We start from the raw sequence: 17,257 nt of genomic DNA, 5'->3' as shown, positions 1-17,257 counted from the left end.
AAGCAATGCTTGCAAAAGGGGTTAAAATAAGTTTAAAAGTGCTTGAAACACTTTAGTTACGTGGCTTTTTTTATTCACATGTTCAAATCAAATAGCATTTTATTCGTTTAGTTAAAAAAACACAGTAGTTAAAGGTGCTGTATGTTAAGTTTTGACTGTACTGAAACATCATAATCGCATTCGTGTTTGCTGATATTTAGGGAACATATTGATTTCACATACTCGTTTCTCAGATAAACATCGCTACAGCCAATTATTCTTATTTTGAAATGTGCATTACGTGTCGGAATACCTGTTTTTGTTTTGCTCTGCCAGTTTATCCAACAGTAATTCGACACCACAGGTTGCCAGTTACACAGCGTATTTAGACTAACTCCGCCCACTGACATCTGGATTTGACACAAATCGACCTGTGGTTAAAATCCACCTTTTGCTGAATTTGCTCTAAATCTCTTTACCCATCACATATCAGACTGGAAAGGCCTTTATGTTCATTAAAAATAGGGAAAATATTTGAAAAGTGTCTAATATGCGTTTATCGTTTAGGGGTGAGGGTTTTATTGTCCTAATAAGGTGGCATTCATTTAATCATTTTAACAGCCTTTACATTAGGTGGTCTATTACTATGTACTTACATCAAACAGTACAATGTATTACACTTTTGCTGATATTGAGGTGGGATACAGATATTAAATGATGAATTTGAATGTTAGTACATGCTAGTTAAGGCCACCTAAAGTGGGTCCATTTTAACAAATATAATAATTTATACTGTTAATGTACAGCAACACCGAGGTGCAAATAGTATCTGCCTCTATAAGTATAAAAATAATCAAACTAGTGTAAATAGCAGATCGCTAAGAAATGCTATGTTGACTTAGTGTAAATAGTTTAAATTGTAAAAAAGACTTGGTGTAAATAGCAGCTATCACTTAATCTTTTTAGAAATTGTATTTTTTTTTAAAAGACAAGAAAAAAAGGTGGTTCTACATGTAATTATAGCGAGGTTTACTGGTCAAATATCTTAAACCTCATTATATACAGCCTTTAGGTTAATTACATGAATAGAGTTTCAATGAATTATTCATCACTGTTATGAGCTATAAAAGGGTTTGACTTTCTTGACCCCATTACAGCAAATGTCAAAAGGTCTTCATTGTCCTTGATTAAAGATAAAGGTTAGATTATTACTGTAACTAATACACACTGCTGGCACCCGTCTCCAAACGCCTCGCCGTGTACACGTCAAAGATTTAACATGGTGCTCCTTGGGGTTTCTATTGAGATCTTTACCATGCTTAACTGTAAGACTACACGTCCTGCTTCTAAATTGATGGTTCAATGAAATATTCAGTACCCAGTACTCTTGTTTCTTGAGTGATGCAATGTGCTTTGAGGAAAAATCAAGTCTGTCATAGAGACTCAAAAGCAGGGTTGCATGCAGGACGCTCTGCATCCAGTTTGCTTTAGATCGAAATCAGAGAAGTCGGTTTTGTTTCTTTATTAGTAGAGGAACAAGGGTGCAGTTGTCAGACTTGCCACATTTGTAAGTGGCTTTGGATTAAAGCATCTGCTAAATGATTAAATGTAGTACTGTTTAGTTTTCGAAGTAGGAGTCTAATAGTTTGAATGTAAATTGAATTATGTAGGGCAAAATGTGATATTTGATACGAGTGTGGCATGTTTCAACTCAACCAGTGGCTCCGTGTTCTTGAAGACCTGAAGTGTGCGGTAAGTACATTTAGATCTGTGATTCTTCTAAGCATCAATGAATGTCTTGATTTATACAAAGCTGCCCACGGAAGAATGTTGACCAACATGATGAACTCTGATGCTGATTGTATGAATTGATAAACAGATTAAAGGATTTAGCTCTTTATATAATTTGAGTGCTCATGCCATGCCACAAATCCTTGTAGATCTCAGACCGCAAGCTGTTTGAAAATGAATTATAATTGTACAGGAATATACCGGTCGACTGTCTTTTCAGCTCAACCAGACGAGTCTGCACTGACAACGAGCAACACAAGGGTGCTCGTTGATCTGGACCTTTCTCAAAGCTGAGTTGAAGATGCTCTGTGTCATATTTCTACCCATCATTTTCCTATTCGCTGCCAGCTCAAAGCTCTGCCCTCATCAGTGTTCTTGTTACGAAGCGTCTGAGCTGGTGGACTGCCGATCCCGAGGCTTCACTCACATTCCCCACAGTATTCCTCATGGCACGTGGCTCCTGGACCTCAGTGGGAATAAGTTGTCGGAGTTGAGGAGTACCTCTTTTACTGGGATATGGGCCCTCCGGGTCCTTCTGGTTCCACAAAGCAACATCCAGGTGGTGCATTCTCAGGTGTGCTCCATTTTTGTTGTCTGAATTTCGTTTTCTAACTGCACTCTTAAAATAAAGGTTCTTTATTAGCATTGATGTTTCCATAAAGTGCCTTTAGTATTCATGGAATATATTCATTGCACCGTTTTTTTTTTTTTTTGGAAAAGGGTTCTTCAAATTATTAAAATGTTCTTCACGCTGAGAAAATTGTTTTTTCTAACGATTCTTTATTGGGGTATAAATAAAATGAAATATCCAAGGGATATTTCCATTGCACATTTTCTTTGAATTGGAAAAAGAGTTCTAAAGTTGTTTCTTTGGGGAACTTCTGTGGCATCCCTTTGAAAAAAATCTTTTTTTGGAAGCTTTATTTTAGAGTTTAGAACAACTATTTAGGGTTCCCCAAAAAAGAACAGAGTGAACAGATCTCAAAAGAACCATTTTCTTGTAGTGTAAAGAACATTTTAATCATCTAAAAATAACCTTTTTTCCAATGGTAAGGTTCTAGCTAGGGATGTTAAAGTTAGTTCATGGTACCATAGATGCTAATAAAGATTGGCCCAAAACACAACTTCTGTCATTATTTAGCCTCCCTCCTGACTTATCCAAACCTGACATCCATCTGTGGACCAAAAAATAAATTCTGTGGTTGAAATTTTTTTTAAGGGTAAAGTTAGGATCAGGTGTGGTGGTGTGGGTCAGTGTAAGGGTAGAGTTAGGGTCAGGTGTGGTGGTGTGGGTCAGTTTAAGGGTAAAGTTAGGGTCAGGTGTGGTGGTGTGGGTCAGTTTAAGGGTAGCGTTAGGGACAGGTACGGTGGTGTGGGTCAGTTTAAGGGTAGAGTTAGGGTCAGGTGTGGTGGTGTGGGTCAGTTTAAGGGTAGAGTTAGGGTCAGGTGTGGTGGTGTGGGTCAGTTTAAGGGTAAAGTTAGGGTCAGGTGTGGTGGTGGGGGTCAGTTTAAGGGTAGAGTTAGGGTCAGGTGTGGTGGTGTGGGTCAGTTTAAGGGTAAAGTTAGGGTCAGGTGTGGTGGTGTGGGTCAGTTTAAGGGCAGAGTTAGGGTCAGGTGTGGTGGTGTGGGTCAGTTTAAGGGTAAAGTTAGGGTCAGGTGTGGTGGTGGGGGTCAGTTTAAGGGTAGAGTTAGGGTCAGGTGTGGTGGTGTGGGTCAGTTTAAGGGTAAAGTTAGGGTCAGGTGTGGTGGTGTGGGTCAGTTTAAGGGTAGAGTTAGGGACAGGTGTGGTGGTGTGGGTCAGTTTAAGGGTAGAGTTAGGGTCAGGTGTGGTGGTGGGGGTCAGTTTAAGGGTAGAGTTAGGGTCAGGTGTGGTGGTGTGGGTCAGTTTAAGGGTAGAGTTAGGGTCAGGTGTGGGTCAGTTTAAGGGTAAAGTTAGGGTCAGGTGTGGTGGTGTGGGTCAGTTTAAGGGTAAAGTTAGGGTCAGGTGTGGTGGTGTGGGTCAGTTTAAGGGTAAAGTTAGGGTCAGGTGTGGTGGTGTGGGTCAGTTTAAGGGTAAAGTTAGGGACAGGTGTGGTGGTGTGGGTCAGTTTAAGGGTAAAGTTAGGGACAGGTGTGGGTCAGTTTAAGGGTAGAGTTAGGGTCAGGTGTGGGTCAGTTTAAGGGTAAACTTAGGGTCAGGTGTGGTGGTGTGGGTCAGTTCAAGGGTAAAGTTAGGGTCAGGTGTGGTGGTGTGGGTCAGTTCAAGGGTAAAGTTAGGGTCAGGTGTGGTGGTGTGGGTCAGTTTAAGGGTAGAGTTAGGGTCAGGTGTGGGTCAGTTTAAGGGTAGAGTTAGGGACAGGTGTGGTGGTGTGGGTCAGTTTAAGGGTAGAGTTAGGGACAGGTGTGGTGGTGTGGGTCAGTTTAAGGGTAGAGTTAGGGTCAGGTGTGGTGGTGTGGGTCAGTTTAAGGGTAGAGTTAGGGACAGGTGTGGTGGTGTGGGTCAGTTTAAGGGTAGAGTTAGGGACAGGTGTGGTGGTGTGGGTCAGTTTAAGGGTAAAGTTAGGGACAGGTGTGGTGGTGTTGGTCAGATTAAGGGTAGAGTTAGGGACAGATGTGGTGGTGTGGGTCAGTTTAAGGGTAAAGTTAGGGTCAGGTGTGGTGGTGTGGGTCAGTTTAAGGGTAAAGTTAGGGTCAGGTGTGGTGGTGTGGGTCAGTTTAAGGGTAGAGTTAGGGACAGGTGTGGTGGTGTGGGTCAGTTTAAGGGTAAAGTTAGGGTCAGGTGTGGTGGTGTGGGTCAGTTTAAGGGTAAAAAATAATGGTGCAAATACCACTAAATTGACGGGCGCAAACTTTAGTAAATCACAGTGTATAATTCATTTAAACACACACATAAATTTTGCAATTGAAATGGAAACAACCACAAATTTATATGTAATAAGGACAGCCTCAAAAATAACCTTGTCCCCGCCTTTTCAGCACTAATGTATCACTCCGTGTCTTTAGTAAATCCTGACAGTATTTTAACCTCAAACGAGGGTTTTCGCTGGAGCAAGCTGTTAGTGAATTTGGCACTTAGTGTCTTGTCTCTATTTTAACATTGAATATTGCTTAAACTGAAAAATTATTGAATATATTAGGGGAAAAAAGTTTGTTTCCAGTAGGCATAGTATCATAAAATCCCCTCAAAATGATAAATAATAAAAACAAATATTGAACATTGGTTGTTCATTTGTGTTTAAAAGTGTTTTCATTTCAAGGCTACGGTCACTTTTGACTATAAATGAAGGAGCCAAGTATTACCCCTAAACGAAGGATTGTTAGCTGAATGTGCCTTGTTTCTGTTCCAGGCTCTTTCCTCTCTGACCTTCCTGGAAAAGTTGGACCTGGCTTACAATGAACTCCGTGTCCTTCCTCCGGATTTCTCTCAAGGGTTGACCTATCTTAAAGATCTCACGCTTTCCCACAACGCTCTGGAGCGTCTTGAGACCCACTCTTTGGAGGACCTAGAAAGTTTGGAGAGGTTAGATCTCAGTCACAACCACATTCAGGTCATTGAAGTTGCGGCATTTCGTGGACTGCTCATGCTGAGGCACCTTAACCTGGCATGGAATCAACTGACGGTTCTCCAAGGGGGTTTGCTGACCATGCAACAAGGTCTTGGGGTTCTTCTGTTGGACCACAATAATATCTCTAAGATTGAAGCGGAAGCTCTAGCTGCCCTACAAACCCTCACCATACTGAACTTAGAAGCCAACCAGTTGAGAAGCCTGAAGTTCAAGACGTTCTTAAACCTTCAGACGCCCAGCACGCATCTGCAGATGTCAGAGAACCCTTGGACGTGTGACTGTGAACTGCATCGTGTTTTCAGTAAGATACTCCGCGTCAGGCATCTCCACGTGGATGATTTCATGAACATCACATGCCACGCTCCGCTCTTACTGGCTGGAGCGTCTCTGGGTTTGATGCACAGTAAGCTGTGTATCGCAGAAACGGCCACCGTCCTGATCATAACCGGAACTGTGATGGTCACTGTGGTGGGGGCGTTGGTAATGGCAGAACGGAAGCGGAAGAAGAAAAAGATGAACCTGGAAAGATAAGGAAACGATCCAAAGCCTTGGGAGTCTTACAAATGAAGAAGAGAGAAAAAGTCAACAGCTATTAGAAATGCAATCTTATTTTACGTTATTGGACTAGAGCCCGTATGTATAAAACTGCTCAGAAATGATCTTAAGAATAGTCATAAGGTTTGACTTAAGTGTCTCAATTCTTAGTAAAAAATTGGACTTGTCTAAGACTAGGAGACTTTTACAGCAAAGTATAACTAAAGACGACAAGAATGTCAACCCAGAATGTCCACCCTCAACCTCTGAATCAGCCAATAGTGAGCCTTCATGGGTGAAGTCACAGCAGCATTACGAGCTGGGGAGTAAAAACTATTGAACACGAGGAAGACATCTAAATTTCTTATTTTGTTTAAACGTATATATTTTTTCATTAATTACTACCCTTCGAAAGCAACCGAAGATACTTACATGTTTCCCGGAAGACAAATTAAGTACAATTTACCTTCTTCAAATTCCAAAAGTTTTCACCACCTGGCTCTTAATGTGTCATTTTTCCTTCTGGGCCATCAGTGAATGTTTTAACCTTTTTAATACATGTTCGAGTACCTCAATCGTCCTCAGAATCATACAGTCACTGCTGGAGATGGTTCAAATATGTAGAAGAGAAGATGCTGGAAAACTGAAGAATATTTGGGCCCTGGAGGATTTTTCTGAAGAACATTGGTTAGTGTAACTGCTCAGGACGAACAAGAGACTCAAGGACAACCATCACAAAACACACACAGCCGTGGATCATCAGGGAACGACACACAGTATTAAGAATCAAGGGGAAGTCATCTTTTGTCATGTGGAGTATATGTAAACATGTAAAATCATATTCAGAATCAGGATAGTACTAAATAAAACAATAACATGCATTTTGTACGATCTCTCTTATTTTGTAAAATTATCCCCATTCTGCAAGGGGTTCACATACTTTCTCACAACTGTATATGCAATAATCAAACCATTTTGTAAGTTCCGTACAAAATGATTTTTTTTAATTGACTGATTTTATAGAAGTTTTACAAGGAATGCAAATTAAATACAAGCAGCAAAAAAAAAAAAAAAAATGCAGTGGCATTTTAAATTTCTGTAACGGGAAAAATCCCACATTACTATACAGCTCAAGAACGTCAAAACTGACAATAATGTTTCCAAACTTCCCTTAATTCATCATTCAACTTTAATTTAACTTTAAGACTTCTCGTCATTCTTTAACTTTAAATAATGCATAAAAAAGGAAACAAATGTAATGTAAACTGTCTTTTGAAGACTATGTGCTTGCGATCGGAGACTCCAGAGCGAGCTGGAAATGGTATCCTCCGCACCTTTGAGTGTGTACACAGTTTCTGAGCATTACTTTAACTCGCGTGATCCCGAGACGCATGCTCGATCTCTCGTTTGTCCTAAGCCCTGCCTGTACAGAGATGTGGTCATGTATCCCTGTATCTTTAGTTGTCTGTGGCGAGAATAAGCACCGATCCAAAGATGCCGATGTTCTGCCCGATGAGCTTCATCTGGTTCCAGAACTCCACGTGGCAGGTGTTGTGCCAATAACTGATGTTGCCATCGATGAAAAGCACAACCAAAGGTAACAGAACGGCCAGGATCTGAGACGCTACTCGCACGTAGCAGCCCGAGAGGTAGGCGAGCGCGAGCACACCAAACACAACCACTAGGAGCTGGACGGTGATCTCTCCACCAGGAATATGGTCCAGGTAGGCCAGCCGGTCTTCCTTACTGTGCTGTAGAGAGTACACCTGGAGGAGAAACAATAATAATATCAGGAATATTAACCAGTATCATCCTGAATTTCTAAGGCCTCTAAAGGCAGGCGTACACTGTGCGAATTTGGACACTCGGGATGTCGTGAGATATTGCAGACACTACGAGTCAGTTCATTTGATAATCGCATCAAATCAGATGGTACACAACACGACTGTGCACCACTAGCCGGCCGCGTGTTAAACACAGAGATTGCATGTTGCTGATAGCTTCAGATACAAAAAATAAAGAAAAGATATGCATGCAAATGATTTGTTGAAAAGCAGAGAACAGTATCCATTTCTTTCAACCGAAACAACCAGAGGGAGAGAGAGAAAGTGTGTGTGTGTGTGTGTGTGTGTGTGTATGTGTGTGTGTGTGTGTGTGTGTGTGTGTGTGTGTGTGTGTGTGTGTGCGCGCGCTGCATGGTTGCAGCTACTGAGCTATAGCTTAATATTACTCATAGATTGAGCCTATGTGACATGGTTGTACATGATTTGGCAATAGGGGACAAATATACGCTGGTGAAAATTGGGCCAACTCTCCGTTTTTTTTTTTAAACATGCTTAAAAATGAGGTCGGGAGGTGCTCTTAACGTGCTCAGCTCGTTCCATGTTTCCTCTCACATGCTGTGAGCCACGACCAGACGAGCATCCACGATGTCCACACGATTTCTCCCGAGAAAAAAATCGTCTGCAAAAAAAAAAAAAAACGCAATGTACGCCCACCTTACCTTTAACCTGTTGCCACAATCTATTCTTGATTCTATGCTACATGCCTTCTGTCACTGATTCTTTTTTTTGAGCAAGTTAAAGGCCTTATGCAAGAATAACTTATATTATTAATATTTCGAGATTAACATTTACTGGACTGAAGCAACATTACTTGATTATACACGCATCTTTATTTCTTTTCTTGTTTTAAAGATGATGCATAAGGCTTTTGAGCAAGGTTTATTTGTTTATTATTGAATTGCATTGCATTATATTTAAACTAAAGAGATCATAAAACTAAGCATTTACAGTAAATATCACCTCATTAAGACATTATTGGCAGGTATAGAGGGATAACTGTTATTTATGTTTTATGTAAATAGTCTGTAATCTTTGGCCATATAATATCTGCACCAAATTGCATATTTCTTCTCAGTTTAAACCTCTAAATGAATGAATTGTTCCGTTGCTTGAGTGTGAACTTCATATTCTCACTTTATCTACATGAGCTATAAAAGCCTGATGTAACAAATGTGATAAAACATTACAAGCTTTTATTATAAGTATTAAAATATCCAAAAACCACTAGAACAGAGTTATATACTTTGTTGACTTGTGTACTTACATTATCCCAAATGTTTCCAAGATTGTTTAAATCCAGAAAAATAAGACATTTTAACCAGGACACGGACCACGTTTGTGCATCGCCTGTCAATGATGTCATAGCCTTGATTTAATATCTAAAGTGTTTTATTAGACAGGTTAATGTTTCGATCATTCATGGACAGAAACTAATGATTGTTCTCCAGCTCAACACAGTTAGTCTTATTGTTTAAATCTGGTGTTCTTGATTTACCACAGAGTACCGTGTTTTACCGCCTGATATGATCTCGCTCACTACAGTGTGAACAAGTGTCTCAGCTGCAGAGCGAATGCACAGAGTAGCATTATAACATCACTAACACACTCAGATGTATCTTATATGATATAACAGGGCAGTGTTACCCTACATACACACGAGCGGAAGAAGCAGAAGCGTCGTCTGCGACAGAATAAAAGCTTCACTGCTCTTGAGCCGTGTGTCGCGCTCGTCTCTCATTAGCAATCGCTCCAGCGGCTTTCAGCCCCACCCTGCTCTAATACTTTATTCTAATAAATCTTTAATACTTTAGCTCATCCGTGAATATAATTTCTGCCTGTGACAACAACAACCATGATTCTGCGAAATCAAAATGTCATTAAGCTAAATCTAGTGGTGGAAATGACAGTGCCTTTAAACGTGTAAACGAACATTTGTAAAATATTTTGTCTAAAGCTTAAATAAATTGTTCCTGCAAGCAGTACGAGTCTAAAGAGGCCATGAGAGAATGGCACGAGGCCGGTGGCGTGATTGATAATGAGTGTCACCTGCGCACCAGACGAGCTTCGGATGCAGAAAAGAACGAGTGAAGACTGAAGGACGAGAGAGGACCTGAGGTCCGGTCTTCGTACCTCGCCCAATACATCTGAGATGATTTGACAGATCCCAGATCTTCTAATCCTGATAACTGATCTCTTTTGGTTCTTTCTATGATTTTGCAGATTGGATTAAAATATCTGGATTAAGTTATCTAAGATTACTGTGTGTTCTTATGTTCCCTGAAGAGGGCAGATGCATCGATACTTGAAACCAGGATCAGCAATGCAGCGATTGGCTGGCGTCAAGACAACCTAATGACATCATATAATTAAAAAAGCCACCTGGCTAAAAACGTGACCAAAAACATGAATTTCTGGACCTTTATAAGAAAACAGCCAAACGACCAAACCAACATAAAGTTACTTCAATATATATTAAATGTGCACTGTTTTGATGAACAGGAGTCCCCATTATTTATATTCACGATTTTATAGTTTTTGTGCTCCGTTCAAGATCAAATGATCTGCATCAAGCCATCCCATAATATCCGTCATCACTCAAATGAATGCATGACGAAGATTAACTGCACAATGTGTGTAAAATCTATAGTATTATACACACCTTTTATACAACATTATAATATATATTATTATTATTTAAAATGATTATTGCCCCTGGTTCAGTAATGAACTCTTGTAATAAAGTAGCAGTGGCTGGGACAGATTTTAAGCATCACCTCAGGATGCGATCTAATCCTGTTTACATGAAGAAAGCTCCCGAACTGGTTTAACTGACGGATCTGTTGCTATGACAGCAAGTCCAGGATGAGCGTCGAAGAACCAAACAATCCAAGATCAACCCAAATCGTCATTGTTTTATTTATGCGTGCAGCAGTCGTCCGAGAAGAGGCTGCCGTTTTTACTTCCATTAGGTTGTTTTATGATTTATGATGTGTTAAAGTATTCACCGGTTCCCGCCTCCTTCTTCCCATAACAACAAACTGTTGCATTTTAACAGCTCTGTTTTTGTTTTGTTTTTCTAAATATTCTCATGTGTCAGGCTTTCCAAGGTTAAAGATATTAATGATCAAATTAGATCATTCAGAACAATACAACATGCTAAAGTTATGTTCAGTCACATGATATTAAGTATGCATAATTAATTTAATCAATAATGCTTAAGTTAGTTTACATCTCAGTAGTGCTTAATTGAAGTTTATAAGTCTTATCAGTGAATAATGCACAGCTGTTTTTAAATATTTGAAGTGAACCGCATACACAATCTATTCAAAATAGACATTTATATCTTATAAATTTCTGTGATTTTTTTCATGCCCGCAAAACAGCATTTTAAAGTTCCCTAATATTCCAGGTTTTCCATATGGCATGAATAGCAGCTTGCAACAAAGTATGACAGTCTGATCTGTGTCTGTGAGGCCAGTGCAGAGGTCAGATGGACAAACTCACCATACATATCAGGTAAATCCCCAGAAACACCTGTCCAGTGGACTGAAGCGAGCGCGTGCGGGGCTTCTGTCTGTAAACCTCTCCGGCTCCGCTGGCCAGCACCAGAAACCCTCCAATGATGGCCATCGCTCTGGAGTACATCCTCACCTGTGCAGGTTAGGAGAAAAGCATGGGAGGTGAACACATTAATATGAATTCATCACTATTCTCCACATATGGCCGAAACGGCATAGATGAACTCCAGCAAACCTTCCTTTGACCACTGTATCATGATCAAACAGAGACATTACTGCGGTTATATAACACTTTATAGCAAATGGTTAATCCCTTAGGTGGATGTGATATGAAACATGGATTTGCATGAGCAGACAGAGGTAGAGTAAATGGAAAGATCCACAAACGTGTTATTTGTAAAAATTCATTTTCATGTTAGTAGCAATGGATGAATGTGAGGTTTGTTCAGCAAACGTATTTTGCTTTTCCAAAACTCTGAAACTAGTTTGCATTTTAGCCCTTAAAGTTCCATTGTTTTATTCTACAACATAATATACATCAGAAAAAACGCATTCGTGATTTTGTACTTGCTATCAAGTGACTATATGGGACTCATCTGAAGCCCATGTCCATGACTCCTCTATAGTCCCATTTAGTCACTTGTTAGCAAAATCAAAAATGCGTTTTTCTGATGTATATTTGCTAGTGTGTGCTATATAGTGGGTAGGGAACGATCAGACAGTGCACTATATAGGGGATAGGGAACCATTAGGCAGTGCACTATAGAGGGGATAGGGAACCATTAGGCAGTGCACTATAGAGGGGATAGGAAACGATCAGACAGTGCACTATATAGGGGATAGGGAACGATCAGACAGTGCACTATATAGGGGATAGGGAACGATCAGACAGTGCACTATATAGGGGACAGGGAACGATCAGACAGGGCACTATATAGGGGACAGGGAACGATCAGACAGGGCACTATATAGGGGATAGGGAACGATCAGACAGGGCACTACATAGGGGACAGGGAACGATCAGACAGGGCACTATATAGGGGACAGGGAACGATCAGACAGGGCACTATATAGGGGATAGGGAACGATCAGACAGTGCACTATATAGGGGATAGGGAACGATCAGATCATGCACTATATAGGGGACAGGGAACGATCAGACAGGGCACTATATAGGGGATAGGGAACGATCAGGCAGTGCACTATATAGGGGATAGGGAACGATCAGACAGTGGACTATATAGGGGACAGGGAACGATCAGACAGGGCACTATATAGGGGATAGGGAACGATCAGACAGGGCACTATATAGGGGATAGGGAACGATCAGACAGGGCACTACATAGGGGACAGGGAACGATCAGACAGGGCACTATATAGGGGACAGGGAACGATCAGACAGTGCACTATATAGGGGATAGGGAACGATCAGATCATGCACTATATAGGGGACAGGGAACGATCAGACAGGGCACTATATAGGGGATAGGGAACGATCAGGCAGTGCACTATATAGGGGATAGGGAACGATCAGACAGTGGACTATATAGGGGACAGGGAACGATCAGACAGGGCACTATATAGGGGATAGGGAACGATCAGACAGTGCACTATATAGGGGATAGGGAATGATCAGACAGTGGACTATATAGGGGACAGGGAACGATCAGACAGTGCACTATATAGGGGATAGGGAATGATCAGACAGTGCACTATATAGGGGACAGGGAACGATCAGACAGTGCTCTATATAGGGGATAGGGAACGATCAGACAGTGCTCTATATAGGGGATAGGGAACGATCAGACAGTGCACTATATAGGGGATCGGGAACGATCAGACAGTGCACTATATAGGGGACAGGGAACGATCAGACAGTGCACTATATAGGGGACAGGGAACGATCAGACAGTGCACTATATAGGGGACAGGGAATGATCAGACAGTGCTCTATATAGGGGATCGGGAACGATCAGACAGTGCACTATATAGGGGACAGGGAACGATCAGACAGTGCACTATATAGGGGACAGGGAACGATCAGACAGTGCTCTATATAGGGGATAGGGAACGATCAGACAGTGCACTATATAGGGGATAGGGAACGATCAGACAGTGCTCTATATAGGGGACAGGGAACGATCAGACAGTGCTCTATATAGGGGACAGGGAACGATCAGACAGTGCTCTATATAGGGGACAGGGAACGATCAGACAGTGCTCTATATAGGGGACAGGGAACGATCAGACAGTGCTCTATATAGGGGACAGGGAACGATCAGACAGTGCTCTATATAGGGGACAGGGAACGATCAGACAGTGCACTATATAGGGGATAGGGAACGATCAGACAGTGCTCTATATAGGGGACAGGGAACGATCAGACAGTGCTCTATATAGGAGATAGGGAACGATCAGACAGTGCACTATATAGGGGATCGGGAACGATCAGACAGTGCACTATATAGGGGACAGGGAACGATCAGACAGTGCACTATATAGGGGACAGGGAATGATCAGACAGTGCACTATATAGGGGATAGGGAACGATCAGACAGTGCACTATATAGGGGATAGGGAACGATCAGACAGTGCATTATATACGGGATAGGGAACGATCAGACAGGGCACTATATAGGGGACAGGGAACAATCAAACAGTGCACTATATAGGGGATAGGGAACGATCAGACAGGGCACTACATAGGGGACAGGGAACGATCAGACAGGGCACTATATAGGGGACAGGGAACGATCAGACAGGGCACTATATAGGGGATAGGGAACGATCAGACAGTGCACTATATAGGGGATAGGGAACGATCAGATCATGCACTATATAGGGGACAGGGAACGATCAGACAGGGCACTATATAGGGGATAGGGAACGATCAGGCAGTGCACTATATAGGGGATAGGGAACGATCAGACAGTGGACTATATAGGGGATAGGGAACGATCAGACAGTGCACTATATAGGGGATAGGGAACGATCAGACAGTTCACTATATAGGGGATAGGGAACGATCAGACAGTGCACTATATAGGGGATAGGGAACGATCAGACAGTGGACTATATAGGGGACAGGGAACGATCAGACAGTGCACTATATAGGGGACAGGGAACGATCAGACAGGGCACTATATAGGGGATAGGGAACGATCAGACAGGGCACTATATAGGGGATAGGGAACGATCAGACAGTGCACTATATAGGGGACAGGGAACGATCAGACAGTGCACTATATAGGGGATAGGGAACGATCAGACAATGCACTATATAGGGGACAGGGAACGATCAGACAGTGCACTATATAGGGGATAGGGAATGATCAGACAGTGCACTATATAGGGGATAGGGAATGATCAGACAGTGCACTATATAGGGGATAGGGAACGATCAGACAGTGCACTATATAGGGGACAGGGAACGATCAGACAGTGCACTATATAGGGGACAGGGAACGATCAGACAGTGCACTATATAGGGGACAGGGAACGATCAGACAGTGCACTATATAGGGGATAGGGAACGATCAGACAGTGCACTATATAGGGGATAGGGAACGATCAGACAGTGCACTATATAGGGGATAGGGAACGATCAGACAGTGCACTATATAGGGGATAGGGAACGATCAGACAGTGCACTATATAGGGGATAGGGAACGATCAGACAGTGCATTATATACGGGATAGGGAACGATCAGACAGGGCACTATATAGGGGACAGGGAACAATCAAACAGTGCACTATATAGGGGATAGCTCTGGTCCAGAGACACAATAGCAAAGAGCGGATCACATGATTGAGTCTACAGCTATTTAACCCCTTTGAATTTGGCACAGAATTATATTTTAAAGAGATATGAAGGAGATTAGGAAGAGAAATGGTAAGATTAGGAGGAAACTGTGGCTTTATCGAGCTCAATGGCTCTGGTCGAGCTATTGGCTATGTTTAAAGAGGGGGACGATATGCCCCTCGCCCTGTTTTCTTGTTTCAGTGGAAATTACATCAACATACTGAATAATGCTGTGCATCAAGGCACTTCAGTGGGACTTTAAACCACTGGAGTGACATGTTTTACTTTAATGATACTTTTCTGGGGCTCAAAAATTGTAGTTGCACAGACTCAGTGCCGCCGCTCCCACCACACGCTGCGCGTAGGGCACCAAATGCTGAGGGGGGCACCACGAGAATTTTCTCTCAGCAGCAGCACCTTTTGTCTTAACTGTCCCTTTAAGGATTGGGTTAATAATACGTCATCACTGCTGTGATCTACGACAACAGTTCTGTTCTTTTTGATGTAACTAGAAACAGTTACAAAAGTTACACAAAAATGAGTCCTGTATGTTCTTACCTTCAACCAGTCTCCATAATGGACCTGTCCACCCATATAGGACACATATGTGCTGATGGCCAAGTGAACAGCAGCCGCCATGGCAAACCATCTTCTCTTCACCCCAAAGGACATGAAGCTGGCACATAGCACCGCAGCTCCCAGGTCTACGTACAGGTATGGCACCTGGATGTCTGGCTTCCTAAAAAAAGAAGAAAAAGCAAATGTTTGATGGTGCACTGAGTGAATTTTAGCAGCAACTAACAGTGAGGTTGCAAATTGCAACCACACACCCCTCCCTTTTGAAGCAAAGAGAAGCTACAGGGGCCAACACAGGACTAAGATGTCGTCGTCCGAGACAGCAGAGTAGCTAGTGCTCTGTAGAGTAGTTGGTCCATTTAGAGCTACTATAGAAACATGACGGTGTAAAATGGTGACTTCAAAAGGTGTGTATGTAGATAGAAATGGCTCATTCTAAGGTAATTAAACCAAACGTTTCATTATATAAGGTCTTTATACACCACTGAAAACAGTTATGTATATTATATTGAATTTCTGTCAATAAATCCTCATAAATACAACACACTGCGCCTTCAAGAGAATGGATATTGGCTTCATTTAAGACTTTGCCAACTTTGTGATATGGGGAGAGATTTTTTTCCAATTCTTTAAATAAAACTTACAAGCATTGCAGAACAGCATGATGCACACACACACGTCTATCAAACCTAGTTTGAGCACAAGCAATTTCATTATGAATTTTATTTGTCAAATGTGTATACTGTGTCACTGCAAGCGATCTAATGATCTTTCCTCTAACATTCACGTACCGTTTCACATCCGCGCGCTCCGCAAACAGCATCAGCATGCTAAAGCAGTTCCAGAACCCAAACCGAGTCAGAATAAAGGCTCCGAACTGCGAGAAAAACCTCAGTGCTTTTTTACGAGTTGCAGCAGCCATGGCTCAGGATGGCGGAAGTATCATCTCCTTCCTATGGATCGTGAATGAATCGTTCCTTTGAGTCGAATCTTTTGATTGAATCAGTAGAACGCTTGCTGAAAGGAAGAGTTGATGTCAGCTAACAAAGGAAGAATGAACTGTACTATAAATGTTTATTTCAATATTAATACTTCAATTTCTACTCGAAGAATTACCGGATAGCTGCAGCAAGGACGTAATGCGTCATGACGTAAAATAATCACGAATCATTCATTTGAACCATTTCATTGAAACGAACTGTTCAAACGAACCGATTCCCAGATATGATTCGGATTGTCCATTGCCACGCCGTTCAGGAACCTTCTTGGAGAAAAAGTGAACGTTTGCTGCTCGATAGTAACTCTTTAATGTAGAAACAAAGTAGTGTTCCTCAAGAGGGCGCAAGGTGGCTCAGAGAGCACAATTCCCCAGTTTTTTTCTTTAGATTAATTGATTGAGCTAAATGTATTTGACATACCTAGGCCTGTTTCAATATAAACCAGAAATCGGTATTTTTTATTTTTTTTGTCACATTATGTGTTTCATATATGATTCATATTACAACGTTATTAACGTTTTTTTATTCACCTACGTAAATATGACAACCTGATTTGTTTTCAGTTGATTCATTTAAGCTAATTGAAAAAAGATGCCCTGAAAAATTACCCTATAAACAACAAAAAACTTCAGTAGTGGTAGTAGCTAGTAGCCTAGCTAGTTGCAGGCCT

At 41.7% G+C, this 17,257-nt stretch overlaps 2 protein-coding genes across 2 annotated transcripts; one reads left to right on the top strand and one right to left on the bottom strand.

The window, feature by feature from the left end:
- The first annotated feature begins 94 nt into the window (after positions 1-94).
- LOC137055499 (reticulon-4 receptor-like 2) lies at positions 95-6,699 on the top strand. Its single transcript, XM_067429306.1, has 2 exons — positions 95-2,344; positions 5,097-6,699. The coding sequence occupies exons 1-2, from the start codon at positions 2,072-2,074 to the stop codon at positions 5,844-5,846; spliced, it is 1,023 nt and encodes a 340-aa protein (XP_067285407.1). The 5' UTR covers positions 95-2,071; the 3' UTR covers positions 5,847-6,699.
- A 132-nt stretch (positions 6,700-6,831) lies between these two features.
- Positions 6,832-16,784, bottom strand: tmem101 (transmembrane protein 101). Its single transcript, XM_067429307.1, has 5 exons — positions 16,706-16,784; positions 16,381-16,606; positions 15,572-15,752; positions 11,198-11,344; positions 6,832-7,615 (listed from the first exon to the last, which is right to left on the bottom strand). Exons 2-5 carry the CDS (start codon positions 16,509-16,511, stop codon positions 7,307-7,309), a joined length of 768 nt encoding a protein of 255 aa, XP_067285408.1. The 5' UTR covers positions 16,512-16,606; positions 16,706-16,784; the 3' UTR covers positions 6,832-7,306.
- Between the last annotated feature and the right edge of the window lie 473 nt (positions 16,785-17,257).

Source organism: Pseudorasbora parva, chromosome 21, assembly GCF_024679245.1.
Source record: "Pseudorasbora parva isolate DD20220531a chromosome 21, ASM2467924v1, whole genome shotgun sequence".
Lineage (NCBI taxonomy): Eukaryota > Metazoa > Chordata > Actinopteri > Cypriniformes > Gobionidae > Pseudorasbora > Pseudorasbora parva.
Note: the sequence above shows the minus strand (reverse complement) of the source record. Positions and strands in the feature narration are given on the sequence as shown.